General features: G+C 58.5%; 1 protein-coding gene across 6 annotated transcripts; it reads left to right on the top strand.

Moving 5' to 3' along the window:
* The first annotated feature begins 1406 nt into the window (after positions 1-1406).
* MIER2 (MIER family member 2) lies at positions 1407-24788 on the top strand. Of its 6 annotated transcripts, XM_042977464.1 has the most exons (15): positions 1407-1485; positions 8293-8383; positions 9533-9675; positions 13224-13349; positions 13853-13976; positions 14481-14572; positions 15079-15148; positions 18182-18333; positions 19248-19329; positions 19418-19512; positions 21685-21809; positions 21898-22019; positions 22892-23321; positions 23510-23542; positions 23771-24788. In XM_042977464.1, the coding sequence occupies exons 1-14, from the start codon at positions 1477-1479 to the stop codon at positions 23511-23513; spliced, it is 1665 nt and encodes a 554-aa protein (XP_042833398.1). In that variant the 5' UTR covers positions 1407-1476; the 3' UTR covers positions 23514-23542; positions 23771-24788. The 6 variants fall into 6 exon arrangements, 5 of the variants coding, with proteins under 5 accessions (XP_042833398.1, XP_042833396.1, XP_042833397.1 ...); XR_006214550.1 differs by having other exon boundaries at positions 22892-23678; XM_042977462.1 differs by lacking the exon at positions 23510-23542.

The raw sequence follows: 24788 nt of genomic DNA, 5'->3' as shown, positions 1-24788 counted from the left end.
AGGTATCAGTGAGGACTCTCAGACACAAGCGCCTGAACCTCCAATCTGAATGAGGTGTATCTAACACAAGGAGTAGGGAGCCCACTGACTCATATAACTGTGAAGGGCAGGGTAGACTTTTTTTTTTAACGTTTTTATTTATTTTTGAGAGAGCAAGAGAGAGTGGGGTAGGGGCGGGCGGGGGGGGGGGACAGAGGATCCGAAGAGGGCTCTGTGCTGACAGTAGAAAGCCCGATGCGGGGCTCAAACTCACCAATGGTGAGGTCACGACCTGAGCTAAAGTCAGATGCCCAACTAACTGAGGTGCCCCAGGGTACACCTTTCAAAAGTGGTTCTTCTGTCTCCTGGCTGGTAGACTCTCAGAGCGCTGGGGATAATGCTTTTTATCAAGCATCATGCCTGGTGGATCTCAACTTCTCAGTACCCCACTGGCTGATGGCTGGGAAAGGAACTAGGCTTTTGAATTCCCCACCTCCTCAGTCTTGGAACCACCACCCGCTCATTTGTGCCAGCCAGAAATCTGGGAGCCATCGTCACATTCTCGCCACCTTCACTGCATCAGGGGGTCTTGTGGGGTCTACTTTTCCAAGCTGTCCACCTCTGTCCCCACCCCTCCATCCTAGTCAGCAGCTGACGTCTCTGCAGGCTGAGGGCCTTGCCACTGGCCTGCCTCCGTCCTCTCTTGCTTTTGATTACAACACTCTTGGTACATCGTGCTCAGAGCCCTCGTCAGTCCGAAATTTAAAATGTTGGGGCTGTCACGTTCAAACTCTGCCCCCGTGCCTAGCAAAGGTTCGGGAAGTGCATTAGGTCCACAGGCATTTAATCAATAAACTAAACACAACAACTACGACTTCGGAGCCAAATGGCCCTGCGTTGGGATCCTCCCCTCTTGCCCACCCCGCCAGGACCGGCTCCCAGCACAGGGAGCCGCCTTCTCAAAGCTCGTCTTCAGGCACATTTTCGCAAGCCCCAGTCGACTCTGCGGCACACGAGGTGCCATCCCCTCGTGTCATCCCCGGGCCAAAAGTGCAGAAAGTTCCAGAGCCACGCTGCCCAGCCTTCCATCCTGGGTCCAACACCGGCGCACGGGCGGCCCGTTTCCTCATCCCTAACTCGGGGCGCGGACAGTACTCGGCCCTGGGATCGGAAGGAGGAAATGGGACAGGGCTCCCTGCGCAGGTGTGGCTCTCAGGGATCAGCCTCCCTCCACCACAGCCCGCCGCCCAGGCGCGGCCCAGGCCGGGGTCCGGCGGCGGCCCCGCGCATCCCCGTCCGCGCGCCCGCTCCGCGCACCCCGCACAGCCAGCTCCGCGCACCTACTACGCGCCCGCCCGCGCCCCGCCCGCGCCCCGCCCCCGGCCCCGCCCCGGCCCCGCCCGGTGCCCCAGCCTTCCCGGGCGCCGCAGCCAATGAGCGCGCGGCCCCGCATCCGGGGATCCCGGCGCGGCCGCCGCCTCCCGCGCACACACGGCCATGGCGGAGGTGAGTGAGCGGGCCGGGGGAGCCGGCCCCCCGCCCCCGCGCGCCCGCACCCCCCGCCCCTGGGCCCGGCCGTGCGGGGGCCCCGGGCGCGGAGACCCCTGCCCCGGGGCGCGGAGGCTGGGCTCGGGGCGCCGCGCCCGTCGGGGCCCGAGGGGCGCGGAGCTCCGTCGGCGGCCGCCCCCGGCTCTGTTCGCCCCCCCCCCCCCCCCGGTCGGCTGCCACATCGCGGGGTGCAGTGCGCATGTGCGGGCAGGGGGCGGGGGCGCGGAGTGGGGAGGGGAGGGGCGGGCCTGCGGGGAGAGGGCAGACGCGGGGTGGGGGCACGCGCCCCGCTCTCCGGCCGGGATTCCCCGGCACTCGACCCCCACCCCGCTCCCCACCCCCCCCTCCCCGGTTCCTCGTTCCTAGGCCCTGGACCCCCGGGGGCTCCCGGCGGCGCGCAGCCCTGCCCTCCCGGCGCTGGCCAACTTTGCGGAGTGCGCTCTCCGGGCGCGCGGTCGTGGCGCGCCGCGCTCTCCCGTCGGAACCCCGGGTGAGACCCGGCACCGCAGCCCGCTCGTGAGCCCCTCCCCCCACCCCTCCGTGCTGGGCACCGCGCATTCGCTCCCACCAGGTCCCGAACGGGACTCGAACTCCGACATAGGGCCCGCCCTGCGTAGCGCCGGCACCGGGGTGCGCTGGGAGGGCCTAGGGCGTCGGGGCTCCCCCCCGCCTCCCCGGCGGGCAGACCAGCCTGGCCCGGCTGCTTCAAGTTACTTCTCGGAGCCTCCTGTCTCGGGCCGTGAAGCAGGCCCACGAACCCTTCCCCGAAGTCCTTGGGGCCAGATGTGTTTTCCGATGCAGAGGTTTTCCGATTTGAGGGTTTGTGGGGTGTGGAGCTGTGAGGGCTGATCTGATAACGCCTCGGATCGTTTGGGAAAACACAGTCAGCAAGTAGTTTCAAGTCCTGTCAAACCAGGGACGGGAAACTTTCACTTTTGGGCCTTTTTTAAACTTTGGAATGTTGGATAAGACTGGGTGCACTGCTCTGCTCTTGGGGCCCTACTGAGGATTAAAGGAGACTGCAGCTGCCAGGGCTCAGTAATGTGACTCTCAGTGCGCACGCTTTAGTCTGGGGATGCAGCCGGTTGTCAGACTCAGCACGAAACCCTCATCAAATGGGTAGCCCCGCCCCCCCCCTCCCCGAGACCCAGAGAGGAGAAGGGGTCACCCAGTGAGGCGCAGCAGGGTCGTGGGATACTCGGCATGGCTGTGGGGCCAAGGTGAGTTCTCTGTCCTGGCACGACGTGGGTAGGTGTTGTGCAGGGCGGACATGGCCATTTTCTCCCACCAGTGACCTTCTGAGGGGCAGCAACAGGCCCTGGTTTGCGCTAGAGGTGGTGTGGGTGTCTGGGTGCAAGGCGGGGCCTCACCAGCCGGTTGTGTGGGGTGGCTGGACCTGAAGGTTTCTTAGTTCTCCTTGCTTTGCATTTAGGGAAGCTGGCCTTGGGAGTCAAAGGCAGAAAAGCTAGGTGTCTCAGTGGCCTAGCGGGGTGTGGCGGTAGTGTCTTTGTGTCTGTGTGTGCTCCCGGCTCAGGGGCTGGGTCAGCCCCGCATTGGGTCAGCACTCTCGGCCTGGCAGGTGTGCTGTGGATGGACGGGGCAGACTCCCCAGCTGGCCTCCCCTGGGAGCTGTTGGGTTTGGCTGTTGACTCTGCCTTGCCTGGTGCAAAGGCCCTAGACCCTCACAGCAGCCAGCTGCCCAGGGTGTCCCCGTCCCACATGTTGACAGTGTGCAGTGGTGCATTTGAATGAATTTGAGTTGGTTTCTAGGAGAAGGTCTTTGTGTGAGATCCCCCACGTGCCTGGCTCGGTGCAAGGCCCGAGCGTCTGGCCGCAAGCACAAACCTGATGGTGCCTGTCCTAAATGAAGGGCCTTAGAGTCTGGTCAGAGAGAGCCTGGTCAGTAAAGGGCCAAGAAGTGTGCAGATGTCAGAAGCAGTGAGCCACAGCCAGTCTCTGCCCAGGGGACCTGTTGCAGCGCTGGAACCTCTTAGTTCTGTGTGACCTTGGGCAGGTGACTGAATGTTTCAGAGCCTTGGTTTCCTCATCTCTGAAATGAGACCCTCCAGCCGAGAGCTCTCCCAAGATCTCAGCTCCGTGGCTTGCACGGGGAAGCTGCTGGCAATCGGCTGTGTCTAACCGGTACAGATGGCAGTTTGTAAGCTACTGGTACGTGCTTGATCGGTATTAGCCGCCTGATTGCTGTAGTTGCTGGAGTAGTTGTCAGCACCAGGAGAAAAGATGGGAGCGTTTCACACTGTCTTCCTCCTGGATATCGGTCTTTGAAAGACCCAAGTACACTTTGTCTTGTGCTTAAAACCTCCACGGCTTTCCTTTGTCCTTAGGGTAAAGTGCATCTCCTCCCTGTGATCTCACCCCAGTGATGTGACCCTCACAGACCACCTCCCCCCGCCCCCACTCCTTCCATTCCCTCCTGCAGCGTAATGCCCTTGGGGAGACTCCGCTGCCCTGGTGTTGTCCCAGAACCCCATTGTGCCCCCTCAGTCCTGTGGATGTCCACTCCCACTCGTTGGCTGTCCGTGTCCCCAGCTAGACTGGTGACGTGTGTGGGAGGAGACGGGCAGAACCTGTTTGTTGATGGACTGTGGTGCCCCTGGCCCAGAGCACGTGTTCAGTAAGCGTTGGTCAGCTGGAGGAGGGTGGCGCCCCAGCAGTCAGTGGGGAACCAGGCAGTGCAACTGGCTGTGGGTGGAAGGTGTTCTGGGTAGCTGTCACCGTGTAAGGGATCACTTTGAAAGTCAGTTGTTTATTGGTTTATTGAAAAAAAGTTTTTAAATCTTTTATTTATTTTTGAGAGAGACAGAGCGTGAGTGGGTGAGGAGCAGAGAGAGAGAGGGAGACCCAGAATCCGAAGCAGCTGCAGGCTCCGAGCTGTCAGCACAGAGCCCAACGCAGGGCTCGAGCCCACCGCAGGGCTCGAGCCCACAGACCACGAGATTGTGACCTGAGCCGACGCCAGATGCTTAACCACCTGAGCCACCCAGGCACCCCTGAAATTCAATTTAAAATTACAGTTGTTTCATTGCTGTCTTTTGTGGTGCTGAGGGCTGGCTGGGCTCAGCCAGGCGGTTTTCACTCAGGGTTGCTCTTGGCGGTTGCAATGGTTGGTGGCCGGGGCTGGAGCCGACCCCCATGGAGGCAAGCTTCCTTGCTCACGTGTGGTTGGTGTTGGCTGTTGTCTGGGACACGGACATACGACCTTTGTGTAGCTTGGGCTTCCTCACAGCATGGCAGCTGAATGGCTTTGCCAGAAGGTACCAGATGGAACCTGACTTGCATTTTAAGACCTAGCCTTGGAAGTCACATGGAGTGTGCCCCCGTCCCCCACCCTGCCTGAAGTCCCAGGCCCATCCAGATCCCCAGGGAAGGGGCATAGAATCCCACTTCTGGAGGGGGTGGCGTGTCAGTGTCACAGAAGAGCTTGTGGGACAGGATGTGTGGGTGCAGCTATTTTGCAGAGTGGAATCTGCCACGGCATCATTGTGGGTTCTGCTTGGAAGTTGTGGGAGGAGTCATACGCTGTCCCAGGAGAAGAGCTGCCCTGGCCTCCACATCTAAGCAGTCAGGGTCCCCTGAGTCAGGACTGGTGACCATGCCTGTCCTTCCCGAGGCTGGGGTCGCCCACTCCTCTGTGATCAAGTCTTTAGAATTCCTTTTCTTCCTCCCTCCTTTCCTTGTTTTTTACCCAGAATGTCCTCCACCCACTCCCCATCCTGTTTCTTCTTCCATTTTGGCAGAGTGGAGGGCTTTGACTCTGATGGAGACATCCAGAGTGTTCTGAACAGAGGAAGTAGAACCCCTGGGAACCCCAGGGCTTGCACTGAGAGGTCAGATGTTGGGACGTGGGGAGGGAAGAGAATCCACAAAGTCAGTGTTTCTTGGTGAGTTTTGAGGAACTTGGAGTCCTCTGGAAATGAACTTGGGGATCTGAGGCCACTGAGTCCCCTGTGGGGAGCAGGGTGCTCAGAGTCCTGCCCCCTCCCCGGGGGGGGGGGGAGTGGGTGGAAAGGAGCCTTCCAGACACTTGTCTTTGCTCCTTTGCCTGAGCTCCTCTGTCAGAGGACAAGTCACATAAGGGCCACATCCTTCTCAGACCCTGCACCTCAAGTCTGGACTGGGAGCAGCGTTCTGTCTGGAAAAGGAGCCGTCCACACGCTGGCCTCTCTCGGCCTGCCCATCAGAGCTCTTGGTAGCAAGAGACAGAAAGCCAGCCTAGTTGCACTGGGAGAGGGAGCCCAGGGAGGCTGGAAACTCATCACTGCGGAGGGTCCTAGAGAGGGTCCGTGTGATTTCAGAGGACACTTAGGGTGCGGGCTGAAGGTGAAGCCATCTGTGGCAGGCCACGCAGGCCACGGTGCTCTGTGCCCCCTGCCTGCTTCCAGCCCCCGCTGCCGCGTCTCAGCTCCACCCCACTGGCTCCTTTCCCCTCTGTGCTGCCTCTGCTGCCCCGACCGGGCTTCCTAACATACTCCCTACTCCAGCCCAGAACCTCCCAGTGCTCCCGGCAGAGGCCGTGTACCATGCTACACTTCCTCCTGGAGAAGCTGGGGCCCCATGCCCACCAGGCCCTGTGCCCCTCATTTCTGCACCACGGTCCTTGTGAGCCCCTGCCTGCTGTGCTCTGGTGCCTGTGGCTTGGCTTTGCCCACCAGCTCTCTCTCCTGGCTGTGCTGTTCCTTCATTTATGCTGCCAGGTTTTTGAAGGGCCTCGGTCGGAGTTTGTAGTCGCTCTCCTTATGTGCTGTGTGAGCTAGGGTGTGTGGCTCGATCTCTCTGAGCTTCAGTCCCTTTGTTTCTCTTAGCAGGAGGGTTACACAACCTCTTGAGGTTTCCTTGAGGACTCTGAGGAAATTCTTACTAAACTGTTGTTCTACGCTCTAAAAGTTTTATTAAATACTCCAGTCGTGTGTGTGTGTGTGCGCGCGCACGTACAGATGGCTTTAAGGAGGTATAATTCGTATACAGTTCGCTCATTTTAATGTGTACAATTCAGTGGTTTTAAGTACATTCAGAGTTGTATGACCATCAGCAGTCAATTCTAGAACATTCCATCTCCCCTGAAGCAAACCCTGTCTCTATCAGCCATCACCCCTGATCTTTCCTCACCCCTGGCCCCCACGAGCCTCCTTCCCATCCGTGGATGGGCCTATTCTGGACGTTCACACACGTGGACTCACACCCTGTGTGGCCTCTCGTGTCTGGTTCCCTCCCTGAGCGTCGTGTGTTCAGGGTCCGTCCGCGGGGTGGCAGGTGTGGGCGCCTCGCTCCTGCTCGGGGCCAAGGGACGTTCCATTGTTCAGCTTTGGTTTGTCTGTTCATCAGCGGATGGACATCCGTGTTCTTTCCAGCTTTGGCTCTTGTGAATGGTTTCGCCACAAATGCTCATGTGCAAGTGTTAGTGTAGATGTGTGGTTTCTTCTCCCTTGGGTGTCTTAGGGGAAGCAGGGCTTAACTCTTTCCCTTCCCCTCTTAGGTTTTCAGGTGGGGACTTAGACTGTCAAGAGACAGATGAACAGAGGAAAAACATACACAGTTTATTAACCCAGTAGCACATGTGCTGGAGAAGTCAGATGAGTAACCCAAGGGGGTGGCTAGGGTTACTTGGTGGCTTGGACTTCTGAGAGCGTCTGCACAAAAGAACGATAAACTTGTATGGACTGTTACGACACAGGAGGACTTTGAGTCTGTCCAGGCAACAAGTCGTGGGAAGGTGGATGTGCAGGGAACTAGTAGAAGGTCAGGCTAGTTAGTAAGGTGTGTGTGTTCAGTGAGCTGGGTGCCCGGTCATCTTCAGTGCTAACCTGCTCCCTTCCTGGTTCGGGAGGGGAGGCACCCGCACAGTGATTTACAGAGGTCGTCCTGTGTCTGTTCTTGCTCAGTGTCTTTGTCCCAGAGTAGCCCTCACGCCAGAGTGGCACACGTTGGGGTGACACACTCTGACCCCTAGGTGTCTAGCAAGCAGTGGAACTCCTACGCCAGCTGCTCCCCAAAGTGCTGGCTCCGTTTTGCATTTCCGCCTTTAATTTGCTTTCTTCTGATGAGCATTTCTTCATGTGCTCATTGGCCATCTGTGTATCTCTTTGGAGAAATGTCTGTTCAGATGCTTTGCCCATGTTTAAATTGGGTTATCTTTTCATTAACAAGTTGCAAGAGTTCCTTGTGTGTTCTCGACACAGGTCCTTTCTCAGCTGCACGGTTCGAAGGCCTCTCCCTGCTCTGTGGATTGCCTTCTTCAGTGACGGCCTTCCAAACAGAAAAGTTTTTCTTTAGATGAAATCTGGTTCATGTATTTTAACTCTTGGTGCCTTATCTAAGAAGCCACGGCCCGTGTCCAGGGTAACAAAAGATGTATTCCTGTGTTTTTCTCTAAGACTTCTATAGTTTCATAGTTTTATGTCTTGGGGCACCTGGGTGGCTCAGTCGGTTCAGTGTCCGACTCTGGCTCAGGTCGTGATCTCATGGTTCGTGGGTTCGAGCCCTGCGTTGGGCTCTGTGCTGTCAGTTCAGAGCCTGGAGCCTGCTTCAGATTCTGTGTCTCCCTTGCTGTCTGCCCCTCCTCATGTGATTTTTGGACTCTGTCAGTTTCTGCACAGAAGCCAGATGAGATTCCTCCCATATGAGGCCACTTCTGAGGCCACCTGGGGAGTTGGGCTCTGACCTGAACCTGCTCCCAGGCGGGGTGCAGAGATGTGCCCCAGCGGGTCCTGGGCCCACCGGGCTAACCTTGCTTCTCTTTCTCCGCAGGCCTCCTCGCTGGAGAGGCAGAGCCCTCGCGTGGCCTCCTGCCTCACTCACAGCCTGTGCCCCGGGGAGCCCAGCTTGCAGACAACAGCAGGTACATTCCTTATGCCCCTTCCTTCCTCTTGCCCAGGGCCACCAGGGCCTTTGTGGTTGTGACAGACAGAGTCCCACCCAGCCTGGCAGAGCCAGACACAGTGTGCTGGCTCCCAGGGTCCAGGGACAGGTATGTAGACAGAGTGGCCAGGGCTCTCCCCATTTTCTGGTGCGGGCAGGGCTGCCCAGGAGAGGGCCAGAGTGCCTTACTCCTGGCATGTCCCGCTGGCCTGTCAGGCACCTTAGCCAAGGCCTCGGGCTGGAGCCACTGGCCGCAGGAAAACTGGGGGCTTTGCTGTGGGTGAGCTCCTAGGTGCTGTGCACCCCTCCCAGGCTGGCTGTTGGCCCCCTTCCCGTCCAGCCTCAGCCTTCACCGCTCCCTGGCCTGGGGGGATTGAGCTCTAGCCATTTCCTTTTGTGTTTGTTTTCTTTAAATTTGACTTACTGAAGACCAGGATGGGGAGAGAGAGAGCAATGATCACATCCTGCTTCTTCTGGGAAAACCAGAAATCCGGTGACATGCACCACACATTGGCCTGTGCGGGTGGCAGTGGTGTTGCTCTGCCGAGGCAGCAGAAAGGACTGGCCTCGGACGGGCCTGCTGTGTGTGTCCTGCGGGCGTCCTGCCCGCACTGTGCTGACCCCGCAGGCCCTCGTGGGTGCGCAGTCACCTGTGCGTTTCCGGAGTTGAGGGCCCCGCCAGGCCTTCCGCTTTTCCTGCCCTCGCTCGCCTGGTGCTCATTTCTTCCCGGTGTGTGGGCTCTTGCCCACACCCTCACCGGTGTCTGCGGTTGGGGGACCAAGCAAGCGTCCAGGAGAACACATCCCCCCAAATGTCCAGAATTCGTGTGTCCAGTTAGCCAGGTGTGTTCTTCTCTCAGGGGTCGTTCTGTTGGGAGTTCCCACGTGGTAGACTGACCATGCTGGCCACTGGTGTGCACACGCGTCTGAACATGCACGCACGTGTGCACACACACACACACACACACAGCCTTCTGCACGTGTATGCATGTACCCACACGTGCACATACCTGCAGGCTGTGGGCTTTGTCCCAGGTGACAGCGGGCCACTGTCCTCAGCCTTGCACGATGGCTGGTGTGCGTGGGGTGAGGAGTGGGGAGCTCACGCAGGCGGGTGTCTCCTCCACAGTGGTGTCCATGGGCTCTGCAGACCATCAGTTCAACCTTGTTGAGATCCTGTCACAGAACTACGGCATTCGGCAGGAGTGCGACCAGGCTGCAGGAGACCCAGGGAAGCCGGAGGGAGAGTTGGAGAAGGACTTCATCTCCCAGGTGCTTGGCTGAGCTCGTCCCCTGTGCCCCTATGTAGGGGGAGCCCCCGGGCAAGGTCACGGTTTCTTCATTTGCTGAATTAGTCTCGAAGCTCAGATTTCACAGGGACAAGTGCTGTGTGCACATCTGTTTGCAAAGCGCCAGGCACTGTGCTAGGAGCTGAGATGGTGGGGGCCGGGCCAGACCCGGTGGTGCCTCTGGGGCTTTAGGGTTCTAGGCACAAAACCCACTGTCGTCAGACTTTTTGCCCTCAGAACCCCCTCTGTGGCCTTCAAATGTTGGAGGATCTCAAGGAGTTTTGTGCGGGTTATGCAGTAAATCCATTGTTAATAGAAATAGCATATTTTTGTGAAAATGAGAAAACAGCTTTTCCCCAACTAAAGCAAGTTGGGGAGAAGAGTGGAACCGCTTTGTGTTTTTGTAAATGCAGAAGCGGATCCGAGAGCCCAGCTACTGTCTTGAAGGCAGATGTTGATGAACAGTGATCTGATAAACCTAGCTTCATACACGTCTGTTCTTGGAAGAGGAGAGCGCCTTCCCAGATCGTGGTGGATATTCCTGGATGCTGCCCCCAGAGTCAGTCAGTGGTGGTTCTGTAAAGGGGATTGCGGAGGGGCTTCTGCCACATGCCCTGTGACCTTCTGTGGTTGGTTGTGTCAGGACCTGTTGGTGGTGACCTTGTGGTGGCTCTTTATCCTCCTCATCGTGAGGTGTTTGCAGCCTGTGCACCGCAGGATCCGAGACACCCGGGGGCTTCCGCACGAGAGATTTATTTCTGTCATAATCGTGGAGGCCAGAAGTCCGCAGCCAGGCTCAGGCATGGTGGTTTCTGCTGAGGGCCCTCATCCTGACTTCCGGTTCATTGCCTTCTCGCTGTGTCCTTGTGCTCGTGTCTGAGCGAGGGCGGGCTGTCTGGGGCCCGTTCTCTTGAGGACCTGACCCTCTTGGATCAGGGCCCCATCCTCACGACTCATTTCCCTGTAATTCCTTGTGTAAAGGCTCATCTCCACGTGCAGTCACATTGAGAGTTGGGGCTCTGGCATGTGCATCTTGACGAGACACGAACATTTGGTTTGTTCAGTATCTACACTGATCTCATCAAACATCTTTCAAGTAGTGGGAATTTTTTTTTTTTTTAAAGCAATAATCGCGGGCACTTTATGCAGTTTGGTGCTATGTATCGCTCGGTACCAATTTGGTCTTAAGACCAAAGGCAAGTCTTCTCTTCAGAAAAGAAAACACGGAGGTTGCCTGGGTGGCTCAGTCGGTTGAGCGTCCGACTTCGGCTCAGGTCATGATCTCACGGTTCATGAGTTCAAGCCCCACGTCGGGCTCTGGGCTGACAGCTCGGAGCCTGGAGCCTGCTTCGGATTCTGTGTCTCCCTCTGTCTCTGTCCCTCCTCTGCTCACACTCTGTCTCTTTCTGAAAAATAAACGAACATAAAAAAGTTAAAAACAAAACAAAAAAGAAAACATGGGTACCTGAGGGGCTCAGTCGGTTAAACATCTGACTGTTGACTTTGGCTCAGGTCATGATCTCAAGATTCCTGGGCTTGATCCCCACATTGGGGCTCTGCACTCACAGCTAGAGCCTGCTTTGGATATTCTCCCTCTCTCTCTCTCCCTCTCTCTCTCTCTCTCTCCCTCTCTCTCTCTCTCTCTGTGTGTGTGTGTGTGTGTGTGTGTCCCTCTCCTTTTCATGCTCTGTCTCTCTTAAAAATAAATAAACATTAAAGAGAAAAACAAAAGTTTAACGTGAATTTAAAACTTCTCAAATCTAGCCAAAAACTAAAGTCAGCCATTTATTAGTTGAATACCTTATCTAGGTTTTCTTCAGACGTAATTTTTAGAAACTGATTAAGAAAGAATATAACATCCAAGGTAATTGTGGGAACACTGCCGTTCTGTATGACCTGACCTAACAGGATCGTGAATTTGTGAAGCACACGTTGTCAGATCCAGAGTTCCCCAAATTCTGATTTTTTCTTCAGGGACCGGAGTTTCACCCTTGTAGCACATAGTTGTTTGTTTGGACGTAACGGCCAACTTGGCCCGTGTCCGAAGGCGTCTGCGCCGGGCCAGACCACTGTCACCTGCCCGCCGTCCCGTCCGGTACGAGTGCAGTGGCGAGCTCGGGACGGTGTGCGTCCGGCACGGCCGTGACCCTGGTGCTTCTGCACAAACCCTCACTGCAGGGTGTGGCAGCCACTCCGTGTGCTTCCTGTCTCCTCACGTGGCAAATTGAACCACGGCTGCTCAGAGGGAGAGTTGATGAAATCAGTGATTTTGTACAGGATATTCTGGAGCGAGAATGGCACGTTTACAGCTGAGTGGGTGGTGGGAGGCGCGCACGCTAACCGCTCGCACACCCTGTGCTCCTGCCTCGACCGGAGGGTGCTGTGCCCCACCGTTGGCTCGCTCCCTTGGCACCAGCGCCAGCACAGCGAGAGCCAGAAGCCATGTCCTATTACCATGAAAGTTGCCGTGCCTCTGGGACCCCCCCAGAAAGGGTCCCGGGAGCCCAGGGGGTCTTTGGGCCACTGGGTTAATCCCCCAACAAATGCACGGTTGGAAACTGTGGTGGAGGTAACGAATGTCCCTGTCAGTGGGGTCCCGTGAGGGTGGAAGGGGGACCTCGGGGTCAGTTGGGAGGGGGCTGGGCACAAGTTGGGTGTTCTTCCACGTGGACTTGGAGCCCCCCCGGGGTGAGGGCAAGGCATGAACTGGGGTACAGGGGAGGCAGGCATCTTGAGAGAATGAGAGGGAGGTCCAGGGAGCTGGAGGCTGGCTGTGACCCGCAGGGTCAGGGCTCAGTGTGGCTGGACAGCACTGGCTTCAGGAGCAGAGAGGTGGGTGTGAGTAACAGTGACCAGCACTAGAGGAAGGCAGTGGTAGTTTTGTCTCTTCCTTCCCAGTCATCAAATGTCTCATTCCCGTTTCTTGTCCTGTTGCATTGGCTTGTAGTGTCTTATGGTGGGCTTGAGCCTCCCTTCTTGTTCAGATGGGATGGGGTTGCTCTGGTGGCTCGTTACCAACTCCTTGAGGGCTCACGGCACCTCTGTTACATTGATGAGGCAGACATCTCTCTACTTAGCATCTTGAGTTTTCGTTGTTGTTGTTGTTGTTTTGGTTTTTTCAGTCAGAAGCAGATGTTGGATTTTCCCAGATGTTTCGTTCACGTTTATCAAGATGGTCTTGTTTTTCCCCATCTGATTTATTGACATCATAAGTTGTGATGGTAGATTTACAGGTATCGAGCCATCCTTGCATTGCTGGAGTTAAGCCTGGGCAGTACCGTGAGGATGGAGAGGCCAATCCTGGCCCCACCCTTCAAGGCTGGTGACCTTGGGCAAATAGCTGACTTCTCTGGGAACAGGTGTCTTGTCCCTGCATCTATTGGGGGTCATAAGGGAGTCTTTGGTTGAAGGACTGGGCCTGGGGTCTGGCTGGAGTTAGCTGCTGTGAGTGTGACGAGGTGGCTCTGCTTGTGGTGGCCAATGTGGCTCAGAACCCCGAGCAGCCTCCTGACTCAGCCCTGGCCCCTGCAGAGCAGCGACATGCCTCTTGATGAACTGCTTGCCCTCTATGGCTATGAAGCGTCAGACCCCATCTCGGAGCGGGAGAGCGAGGGCAGTGACACCACAGCCAATCTCCCTGACATGACCCTGGACAAGGTGAGTGGACTGGGAGCAGGGTTCAGGGAGGACAGGCGAGAAGGCCCTGGCGCGCACAGAGGTGCTGTCGCGGCATCAGGCCAGGCCTACTGCTTAAAGAGCCCTGTCTGTTCCCCCGCCCCACTCCCCAGAGTCAGAGCTGATTCAGTGGCTGTGGCTTCCCACCCATGGCTCGGGTGGCCACAGGCAGGGGCTAGAGAAGGGGCCGAGTGGAGACTGGTGTGGAGAAATGCCCTTGGGCCGGGCCCTCTGGGGCAGGTGTCAGGAGGGAGGGGCTCTGCTGACCCTGGGTGTAAGGAGTGGTCCCCTTGCTGGCCTGTCCTTGTGCCTGGCCCCTTCATCTTCAGAGCGGAAGGAACCACCCACGGGCGCTCTCGGGGCGTTTCCAGCGTGAGGCTGCTGCTGGCATTCGCTGAGTTAGCACGGTCACTTGTTGTTATTAAGTGTCGTCTCGAGGTTGTTGAAACAAACCACAAAAACGTTCTTTGCTTTCTTGTTAAAAGGAACAAATAGCGAAGGATTTGCTTTCAGGGGAAGAAGAGGAAGAGACACAGTCCTCGGCTGATGACCTTACCCCGTCCGTGACCTCCCATGAGGCCTCCGATCTGTTTCCTAACCGGAGTGGACGTAGGTGTCCCGCCCGCTCCTGCACTGTCCTTGGGGGCGGGCCACGCACAGCTCTGGTGATGCAGGGGAAGGGGCCCCAGGATGCTGGGGATCGAGGACTTGTGCACGGATGTCTGTTGCACCTGGATGTGTCCCGATCTCAGTCTGAGCTCCTCAGGGGCTCCTGTCTCCTTGCCTTGGCACGTGAGCTGACACGAATGGCTTTGGTTTACATGAGGAAGGAATGTGCGGGTTCTTGTAGCTGACAGCCCGTCCCCTTGACTCTGCCTGCCTGTGAGGCCTGGCAGTGTGAGGTGCCTCCTGACTCCCCTGTCCTGTGTCCTGTGCCCATCTCACACCCATCGCCTGTCCAGGGTCAGGCTCCTTTTCTGGAAGGGCAAAGTGTGGGGTCAGGTGGATGGAGAGTCGGGGAGAAGTGCAGGCAGTGGCCCTCCAGGGCCCACTAGTCAGTTAGGCCACTCAGACTGCTGTGGGCGCGACTCAGCTGTTCCCCTTTCCCCAAAGCCTGCTTCCTGGCTGACGCAGACAAAGAGCCTGGCTCCTCCACCTCGTCCGACACAGAGGAGGACCCTCTTCCTGCCAACAAGTGTAAGAAGGTGAGTGGCTCTGACCCAGCGGTGCCTTGAACCTGGATCTGTGCCCCTTGGGGGCAAGGCTCAGCACGTGGTTTCTGAGAGGGGAGCTGGGCTGCGGCCTGACCGTGCTGTTGGGGACTGAGACTCACACCTGCTGCTCTTGTCCCCATCGTGTGGCCTGAGGTCCTGTCCCCGGAGTCCTGTCCCTGTGATGTGGCCCAAGGTCCTGTCCTGGAGGTCCTTCTGGGGCCTTCAGACTGGACCTCAGAACCCTTGGGTCTTTGAGCCTCCCGCCCCGGCCACATGACAGCTATAGCAGACAGATGGATAAGTGGATGTAGACAGAGTCACTCACACGCACACACATCCACCTCTGCCTTTTGTGCTTAAGATCACAGGACTTGGTATCTGTGGGCAGATTGCACAGATGAGCCCTGGGCTCTAGGCAGCCACCCAGGGGCCCATGTCATCACCTTGTGGCCTGACCTCCCATCATCCCTGAGTGTCCTGGGCGTTTGCCTTTGCAGGAGATCATGGTTGGGCCTCAGTTCCAAGCTGACCTCAGCAGCCTGCACTTGGACCGCCATGGTGAGAAAAGTAAGTGGGGCCTGGTGAGTGTGGGCTACAGGGAGGAGAAGAGAGGAGAGCCCCAGTCCAGTCAGGAACGAACCTGCTGCATGCCTTCTTGGTGGGGGGATCTGAGGGGCCAGGCTCAGGCCAGGTGCCCCCTGCACCACCCTGAGCTTGCAGGACACTTGGGGCCAAGGCCAGGGCAGGAGGAGGTGGGCCAGTTGACGCCCCATCCCTGCTCACTGTCCTTCCAGCTTAGTGCTGTGTGGTCCTGCCACCCTGTGCAGCTGGTACCCCTCTGCTGCCCTCGGTTCACCCCTTCTGCCCCTTTCCTGCCTGCCCAGGTCACTGTCCTCGTCTCTCTGGGCACTCACACCTTTCCCCGCCTGGCCCTTCATGTGTCTGGACCTTGTCCCAAGTGTCCTCCAGAGACTAGGGTCTCTGTGCCTTGCACTGTTCCCCCTAGAACATGGGGTGAGGCTCAGGATGCTCGCCGTCCCGGACCTGATGTCTGTCTGTCCCCGATCCCCCTAGAACCTGGGGTGAGGCTTGTTGTGTTTCCAGATAGGCGTTGACACCTCCAGCTGTAGGTGAAGAAAATGGGATGTGAAGTCACCTGGCTATTGGCCTGAGTCTTGTTTTCCAGGCCCCAAAGCCCCTGTGAGCCTGGGGCTGGCACTCATGGCCAGGGGTCTTTCCCAGGATGATTCAGCAGCTGAGACTGGTGGAGAGACGGGGCAGGCAGGGGAGATGTCAAGGGCTCTGGCTGGTGGCTGGGATGTGGGCTTGGTGGCACGTGGTTGCTGCACCATAAGCAGTTTGGGTAAAGGAGGGGCCAGGACAGCTCAGGTCGACTGGGTCACAGGGAGGTCAGGTGGAGGTCAGTCTGTGAGAGAAGCCGAGACTGTCCGCCAGAAAGAGGCACCAGTGCGCACTCCTTAGCTACACCCTTGGAGGGTCTTGAGAACGGGTGGACCCCAGTCTGGAACCGCAGCCTCGGTAGTGTCTGGCCTTCGGGCCTTTTCCTCTTCTGCAAACCGGCCCTTGACCCCGAGGGGCTGGGAGCTGGCATCTCCCTTTGTGCTGCACCCGAGAAGAACCTCGATTGCGCTGTGCCCTGTTTCCTTGTGTGGATGGACCGCATTGGCCCATCTCTTCTATTGTCAGTCGATAACTGCGGCTTGCGCGTGTGGCCGCGAACATGTACGTGTGTGTCTCTCTCTTCCGGACAGATGGCTGGGAGCTGCACTGTCGGCTCATGTTTTGGTCAGGAGAGACTTGTCAGGGGCCCCTCCGGCGATGTTCCGCGTCCCCGTGCACACGTGACAATGTGATGTTGACTGGAGCCCTCCTAGCGGGTGTGGAGGGGCGTCTCTTTGTGGCTGTAATTGGCGTTTCTCTGAGGGCGAACACGTTTACTGGCCGTTGCATCTGTTGTGAGGCACCTGCTCAAGGCTTTTCCCCACTTTCAAACCGGTGTGCCTCTCTCTCTCTCATTTGTGGCAGTCCCTCCTGCACTCCGGGTACGAGTCTGTCATCTGCCGCGTGTGCCGCCACGGTCCCTCCCGGGAGGCAGCGGCCAAGCTTTCACTCTGCCCACAGTGTGTGTGCCGGTGAGAAGTTTCTGTGCAAGACGTTCTGCTTTGTTTCCCTGCTGCACAGAAAGCCGAGGTTGGGCTTCATGGCCAGGGTGTGGTTGCAGGTGTGGGTAAGGACTGCTTTAACCCATGTGGTGTGCTGCCGCTCCAGCGCCGCTTCTGGAATGGTCCGCCGCTGCCCTGCCGGTCTCTCTAGCGGGACCCTGGCCATCGGCACGCTGTCTTACTGTTGCCGCTCAGAGGAAGTGGGAGGCGACGCCAGGCCTCCACCCTCCGTAGCCTTGTTGTCCACACAAGTTGTGCGCAGCTTGTCAGCTGCCTCAAGATGCCTGCCAGGATTGTGATCGGAGGTGCCCTGGACCCTGAAATGAATCTGTGCAGAATTGATCTTTGTGGTATTGACACTTGCCGTCCACACGTGTGGTTCCCTCTCGAACCCCAGCGGGGCCAGCCGTGGTTTTGCAGCAGTCCTGCGCGTACTTTGTGCTCCTATTTGTGCTGCTTTACGAGAGGTTTTCAGAAGTTTCATCTGTACTTGATTTCTGTTAGTAGAAATGCAGTTTGTTTTAGTTGATCTTGTACGGGGTGACTTTGCTGAACTCATTTACCAACTTTAACGTTTTGTAGGTTCTTTTGTATTTTCTTAGGTATTCAGTGGCGTAACTTGTGATGGCTTGCTTTCTTCGCGATCTTTGTATTTTTATCTTTTTTCCTTGCTTTGTTGTACTGGTTTTTCCTCTGGGATCTAGAGGTGATAGAGGACGTTTTTCTCTTGTTCCCACAGTTGGGGGAAGTGTCCAGTAACCCCTTCAGCATGCGGTTGGCTCTAAGCTTCTGTAGGTGCTCTGTATTGGCTAAGGCGCCTGTGGGGCCCAGTCGGTTACATGTCCGGCTCTTGGTTTCAGCTCAGGTCGTGATCTCGTGGTTCGTGAGTCCGAGCCCTGTGTTGCGCTCTGTGCTGACAGTGTAGAGCCTGGAGCCTGCTTGGGATTCTCTCCCTCCTCTCTCTCTGCCCTTCCTCACTTGCGCTCATGCTCTCTGAAAAAATAAATAAATAAACAAACATAATTTTATCTGTAGAGGAGAAAGTTCCCTCCTGTTAGTAGCTGACAGTTTTTACCATGAACGAGTTGGACTTGTGTCAAGTATTTTTTTTGAGTCTCTTGAGATGGTTCTTTCTTTTTCCATCCTGTTCATGTACTGCTTTATATTGATAGATTTTCAAACATTAAACCAACCTCGTGTTCTGGAGTAAACGCTAGTTGGTTGTGAAATGGTATCTTTTGATATCTGTGTGTATGGTCTTCGTTGTGGAAGAACCAGGGGAGTCCCCTGGAGGGAGCTGAGATGGCCTGCCCTGACAGGTGCTTCTGACGGGGCCGCTGGAAGAGGGGCGCGTGAGCTCCGGAGGTGGGTGCAGGCCGCGTGCCCGTGATGTGACCCTGGCTCTCCTTCTCCACAGTCTATGAGAATGACGACCAGCTGCTTTGGGACCCCAACGTCCTCCCTGAGAGGGAGGTGGAGGAGTTCCTGTACCGGGCAGTGAAGCGCAGGTGGCACGAGATGGCTGGGTCTCAGCTCCCGGAGGGAGAAACGGTGAAAGACAGCGAGCAGGTGGGGCTGCCACAGGGGCGCAGAGGGCGGTGGCGCTGTAGCACCCTGAGTCAGAGGGCAGGGCCCATGCAAGGGCGGGAGGGGGTTTGGGAGGTGCGCCAGTGTGGTCGTGTGATGGTGGCGAATGAAAAACAACTTGTCAAGGGGGAAATGATGGTATAAACACCCCGATATCCCTACCCCGGTGGCGGTGTGAACGTCCCTGACATTCCCCACCCCGGTGGGGGTGTGAGCGCTCCCGGTATCCCCGCCCCAGTGGGGGTGTGAGTGCTCCCGATATCCCCACCCTGGTGGCAGTGTGAATGTCCCTGACATTCCCCACCCCGGTGGGGGTGTGAACGTCCCTGACATTCCCCACCCCGGTGGGGGTGTGAGTGCTCCCGGTATCCCCGCCCCAGTGGGGGTGTGAGTGCTCCCGATATCCCCACCCAGGTGGCAGTGTGAATGTCCCTGACATTCCCCACCCCGGTGGGGGTGTGAACGTCCCTGACATTCCCCACCCCGGTGGGGGTGTGAGCGCTCCCGGTATCCCCGCCCCAGTGGGGGTGTGAGTGCTCCCGATATCCCCACCCTGGTGGCAGTGTGAATGTCCCTGACATTCCCCACCCCAGTGGTGGTGTGAGTGCTCCCGGTATCCCCATCCCGATGGGGGTGTGAGTGCTCCCGATATCCCCACCCCGGTGGCAGTGTGAACGTCCCTGACATTCCCCGCCCCGGTGGGGGTGTGAGCGCTCCCGGTATCCCCACCCCGATGGGGGTGTGAGTGCTCCCGATATCCCCACCCTGTTGGCAGTGTGAACGTCCCTGACATTCCCCATCCCGGTGGCGGTGTGAACGTCCCTGGCTGTTACTCCGGGGTAGGTTGGGTGGGATGAAGCGGGCAGGTTGGAAGAGTGAGCGTGGCTTCCCCCCAGGCACTTTATGAGCTGGTGAAATGCAATTTCAACGCAGAGGAGGCTCTGCGGAGGCTGCGATTCAACGTGAAGGTGATCCGAGGTGAGTGTGCGCGCCAGCTCTTCCCGCTCTCTCTCTTGTCACGTCCTGGGCACTGCTGATGCCGTTGTGCCCTCCCTCCTGCTTGCAGATGGGTTCTGTGCTTGGAGCGAGGAGGAGTGCAGGAACTTTGAGCATGGCTTCCGAGTGCACGGGAAGAACTTCCACCTGATCCAGGCCAACAAGGTGAGGGTGTGGCCTGCCCTGCTCCCGCCGGGGCTCCACCAGCTACACCTTGGGGCTGCGAGCGGCTTGGGAGCCCAGGCACGTCGCCTTCACCCCCCAGCGAGCTTGAGACTCACCAGGCCCAGGGCGGGCCCCTCTGAGCCATGGCTGAAGCCCTGTCGCCTGCCTCTGGCTTGCCACACGTCCCTTGATGTCTTGCTCTGGTTCCTCTGCTGACGTTTGCTGGGCCACCTTCCGGTCCCCAAGAGAAGGCTCCAGTTTGGGGAGAGACATTGCCTCGAGGTGGACTCTAGCAGTCTTGTCCGCTCGCGATTCCTCGGTACTGCCCTGCTGTTCCTTGAAGTAGAGCCTGTTGGTTGGTGTGGTGCCCACCCCCAGCCTGGACTCCACCCTCCGCCGCTTGCCTTGCGGTCTGAGGGTCTCTGCTTTCCTCAGAGGACCCACCCACGGCAAACAGTCATGACCAGGGGCACAGCCGAGTGCCAGGTTCCCCTGCCCTCCCCCCCCAGGCCTGGGTCTCTGCTGGTCCCTGCATATCCCTCGGTGATGCCATCTGCCCGTGGCTTCGTGCGTCATGACTCCCAGATTGACCTCTTGGCGGAGCCTTGGCCCCGCTGGTGTGCAGCCTGGGACATCTACCTGGGCACATGCCTGTGGCTCCGTCTCACCGTGGCTCCCCTACCTCACCCGTCATCCAGTCTGCTGTCCTCTGTCTAGGGCTACTAGTGTGGCTCCTTCCCGCTGCTCATGGGGACGTATGTAGTAGAGAAGGGCCTGGCTGAGGCCAGGCTCGCATTCGGGCCTCGGCGTCTTCTCCCGGGAGGTTGGAGTGAATGAGGTGCCTGCTGGGGGCCAGGGGCCTGTGGAGAGTCAGGGGGCTGATGGTGCTCAGCTGACCATGCCCAGCGCTGTGACAGGCAGTGCTTGATTCTCTTGTCACATCTGTGCCCTGTGGCCTGATGCGGCTCCCTGCTCACTGCGTTTTCACCACAGCCCAGGCCGCTCTCATAAGCACGGCAGTCGGCACAGTGCCGTTGTTTCCTTTGCGTGCCGTCAGCCACGTGCCTGCCCACCCTGGTTCCGGCTGTGGCCTCCTTCTCCGGGCACTTCCGGTTTTTGCTGGATCTGGCCCCAGGGAGATTGCATAGGACTTCATCCCCTGGCAAGATGGGTGTGCGAAGGGGTCTCACTGAGAGGATGAGACCATCTACGTGTGCCCCTGTCCCTGCTGGTTTCCAGACTCATCCTGGGCACCAGTGTCTGGTCCCTCATCTTGGCCAACAGTGGTGTGGACTCTGGTGCCATTACCCTCTGCAGGCACAGCCCTGGGCTTGCCGTGGGCTGGTCCTCCAAAGTGGGAAGATGCCCTGTGTTGTCAAGAGAGGGTTTTTAAACATTTGTTTCTAACGCAAGTATAGTTGGCACGTGATATCCTATTGGTTTTGGGTTGGACAGTTCTGTGCATCAGTCAGCACTCACGCCAGTAACATAGTCACTTTCTGTTGCTCTGTAACCTTGTTACGCTTCGTTGACCATGTTCCCTGGGTTGTACATTTCATTCCTGTGACTTTTCTTCCCCACGAGAGGTTTTGTAAGTGGAGGGTCCAGCTCCCCGCCAGACGTATTTGTGTGCTTCCCTTCCCGGGATACCATACACACAAAGTTATTTTTGCTTTTCCCTGTTGTGTTGTTGAGCTGGGTTCACGAACCCGTGGCGTGTGCCTTAGTGGTGTCTGGTTTGCACTCGTGGGCAGCTCTCCCCTGCTGTTCATGACCCTTTGCACTTGGTGGGAAAAGCAGGCTTCCGTCCCTGTGTCTGCACCAGCACCTTTGCTCCCCTCTCTGCTGGGCGACAAGGTGGATGCCGCTGCCTTTGGGAGCTAGTGGTCTGGAGCGAGGGAGGTGGGCACTGGATGTGTGGATCTGGGGTGAGTAATGGGGTTCTGGCTCCACACCAGTTAGGTGGTGGGATGGGGCGCCGTCCTGCTTCAGGAGAGGGGATGCCCCCCGGGGGCGGGTTGGAAGCAGGCGATGGGGGCTGCAGGCAGAGTCTTGCTTTGTCCAGGAGCGGCAGGGGCCAGGACCTGTCCCTGCTGTTCTGGAGGCAGAAGGGGCTGGCAGGTGAGGACAGTGGGGTCTGGGGGCCACGGTGACCGCTGGGCTCGCTCGCAGGTACGCACGCGGTCCGTGGGCGAATGTGTGGAGTACTACTACCTGTGGAAGAAGTCCGAGCGCTACGACTACTTCTCCCAGCAGACGAGGCTGGGCCGGAGGAAATACGGCCCGTCCGGAGCCACGTGCGTGCCGGGGGTGGGCATCCCAGGCGGACACCTCCCACCTGAGGCTGTGTCTCCCACAGCCCCTCACCGTATGCTCCCCCCACAGGGATGTAGACCAGGACCTGGACAGCAGTGACCCTGATGGCCGCCCCCACTCCTCACCGCCTCTGCCCCCTACTGCCGACAGCCTGGGCTCTGAGCAGGACCCCCTGGCACGGATGCACACAGGTGAGAATACGGGGTGGGTCCCTGCTCTTGGGGGAGCCCCCTCCTCACTGGTGCCCTGACATGGGCCCCAGGAGCTCTCAGGGCTGGGCTCAGGGAGCCAGCCGGTGCCCATCTACCCCAGTACGTTACCATACGTGGGCAGCCACATGCACGAGTGACCGTGGGGACATGTTACGTGGAGGGGAACTTTGTGTCCCACGGCCTGAAGTGGGGGCCCCTCTGCAGGCCCCAGGTGCCATGTGGGAGGTCAGATGGGTGTCCAAGCCTCTCTGGCATCCTGGGCTTAGGGCCACACGAGAGCAAGACAGGGTCTGGCTCAGGACTGAGTTTCTGACAGAGGCCACAGAGATAACGGTGGGGACCTTGGTTCTGGGAGCCTGTGGTCCTGTGGGCTTTAGATCGTCCCTCGTTCCTGAATCTGGCAGGTTTCATGGTTTGTCTGAAAGGGGGACCACATCTACCTACCCCCGGGACTGCTCGTCATGAACCTGTGCACAAAGGTTTCTCAAATTCCATGTTTAGCTGTACTTTGCATCCAGGCGTTTTCCTTTGAACCTGTTTCGTTCTGATCTGGTTTAAAAAATGGGGGTCAGTACTTCCCAGGGCAGGTTGCCCAGGCACACAGTTTCAGTACGACCGGTTTCCTTTGTGTCTGTATGTATTTTCTGTCTTTGCATGAAAACGCCTTTTTGCAGAGGGGTCCACAGGCTTTGCTGGGCCCCGCAAAGATTGGGCAGGAGCCCTGCACAGGTTGTAGGAGGCATAAGTGTGATTTTAACTGAGTGCACCTGAGCCAGGATGGCTCTGGGTCCCAGGAGGGCTGGTGTGGGGTGCCATTGGGGGCCCGGCCTCAGCTGTGTTCTCCCCCGCAGAGCCGCTGAGCGTAGACAGCGCGGCCGGCAGTCTTGGTGAGCCTGGGGAGAGCTCCGACAGCCTCCCGTCCTCGGAGCCAGGGCCTTGTCCGTTTCAGCAGCTGGACACGCCCCCAGCTGTGCCCCTGCCCAGGCGGCCCCCAGCCCTGGCCGAACCAGCCTTCTACCCCCCGGCCACAGCCACTCCGGAGCCCAGCACCAGCCCGAGATTGGCTGTGGACTTGGCCCTGCCGGGGGCCCTCCCCGAGGAGCTGCCCCTCATCTCTAGCCACGTGGATATGAATGGAGAGTCTGAGGAGGCTGTGGCCCCAGCACAGGTGTCCTTGTCGGTCACTGAGTTTGGACTCATCGGCATTGGGGACGTGAATCCCTTCCTGGCCGCCCACCCAGCGTGCCCAGCCCCCGGGCTGCACTCGGAGCCCCTGTCACAGTGAGTGCGGCCCCTGCCCCGGGTCCCCATGCCCAGCTGGAGTGTCCCCCAGCCTTAGGCTGAGCTTTGGAGAGGGGAGGGATGTGCCCCGAGGGCCCGAGGATGGCATGGCCATGTGGAGCAGGCTCTGTTGGTTTCTTTACTTTTATTCTCTACTTTTAATTTGGCTTATTTATTTTTTTGACTAGGTAATACACTCATATGGTTCAAAACCCAAAAAGGTACAAACGGGGCCAGTGCCAGGCTCCTCTCACCCCTGCCCCGGCCACCAGCCCTCCCCAGGCGCCAAGGACAGTGCTGCCTTGGGGAGCCTGTCAGCCAGCACGAGTGAAAACACGGTCTGCTGGGGGCGGCAAGGTCGGGAGCCACGGTTTCAGCCCACGGCGCCGAGGCCGTGCCTTCGGTGGGACTGGACTGACCCTCACCCTCTCTCGGTCTCTCCCCTGCAGCTGTAACGTGATGACGTGTTGAGCTCTGGCCGTGGGCGGCACGTGTGGCCCGGACAGGACGCGGGGCCACCGCGGGGCCTGCCTCTGCCAGTCTTCCCGACCCCTCCCCTCCTCGTGGGTCCCGGGTCACGCCGCCTCTGCTTCAGAACGCGTCAAGGACGGGGGTGAGCGGTGGCTGGGACGCTGCCCTGCCCTCCTCACACACAGACTGGCGCTCTCAGTGCCCAGCACCACTGTTCGTGCTGTCCAGGCCGCTGCCCCCACCGCAGGACCCGCCAGGCAGCTGGATGCAGAGGGCCCGGCCCCGTCTAGCCAGCAGAGGAAGGTGTCCCTGCCCCATCGGGGAGGTGGGAGATGGGGCGGGATGCTGCCCCACCAGCAGCCTCCGCCCGGGGCACCCTCGGCCCTCCGCTTGGCTCTGTCTCCCTGCACCTGGCAGGGCCTCAGGCTGCCCCAGCTCGGGGGTCGTGGGCAGCTGCTACTCGGTGCCAAACCCCTTGGGGCACAGAGCCATATACCTCGATGTCGGCCCCGCCCACCCTCGACCTCCACCCTGCTCTCCTCGTCAGGAAAAGCCGCACTTTACCCCACACCTGCCTACCCCCTCTCTCCAGCCAGGAGTAGTCTCGGGGGTGGGGTCGAGGGGACAGGTGACCCCCCGCCCCCCCCGCCCCCTTGGTACCAAGGCACTGAGGGGGCTGGCTCCAGTCCGTTCCCCTGACCCCGTGGGTCATATTTCTGTTGAAGCTCCCCAGCAAGATGGTTTGGGGGCCCGGTCCTTCTCTTTCCCAGCTTTCCTCATTTTATTTATGTTTCTGTTTACAAATTGGAGTGGGGTCCTCCATGGGGCCAGGGCAGTGCTCCCCAACCCCCGGGTGTCACCAGGAGAGGGTTTTGGCTCGAGCCCGTCTGCAGAGTTGGCCTCGACCTTCCCTCACCCCACCAAGGACCACACTGTGAAGTGATAACTGCCTTGAATCCCTTGCTGTTTTATTTATTAAACTTGATTTGAAGCCCA

This window comes from Panthera tigris, chromosome A2 (genome assembly GCF_018350195.1).
Source record: "Panthera tigris isolate Pti1 chromosome A2, P.tigris_Pti1_mat1.1, whole genome shotgun sequence".
Taxonomy (NCBI): Eukaryota; Metazoa; Chordata; class Mammalia; order Carnivora; family Felidae; genus Panthera; species Panthera tigris.
This window is presented reverse-complemented; position numbering and strand designations above follow the sequence as displayed.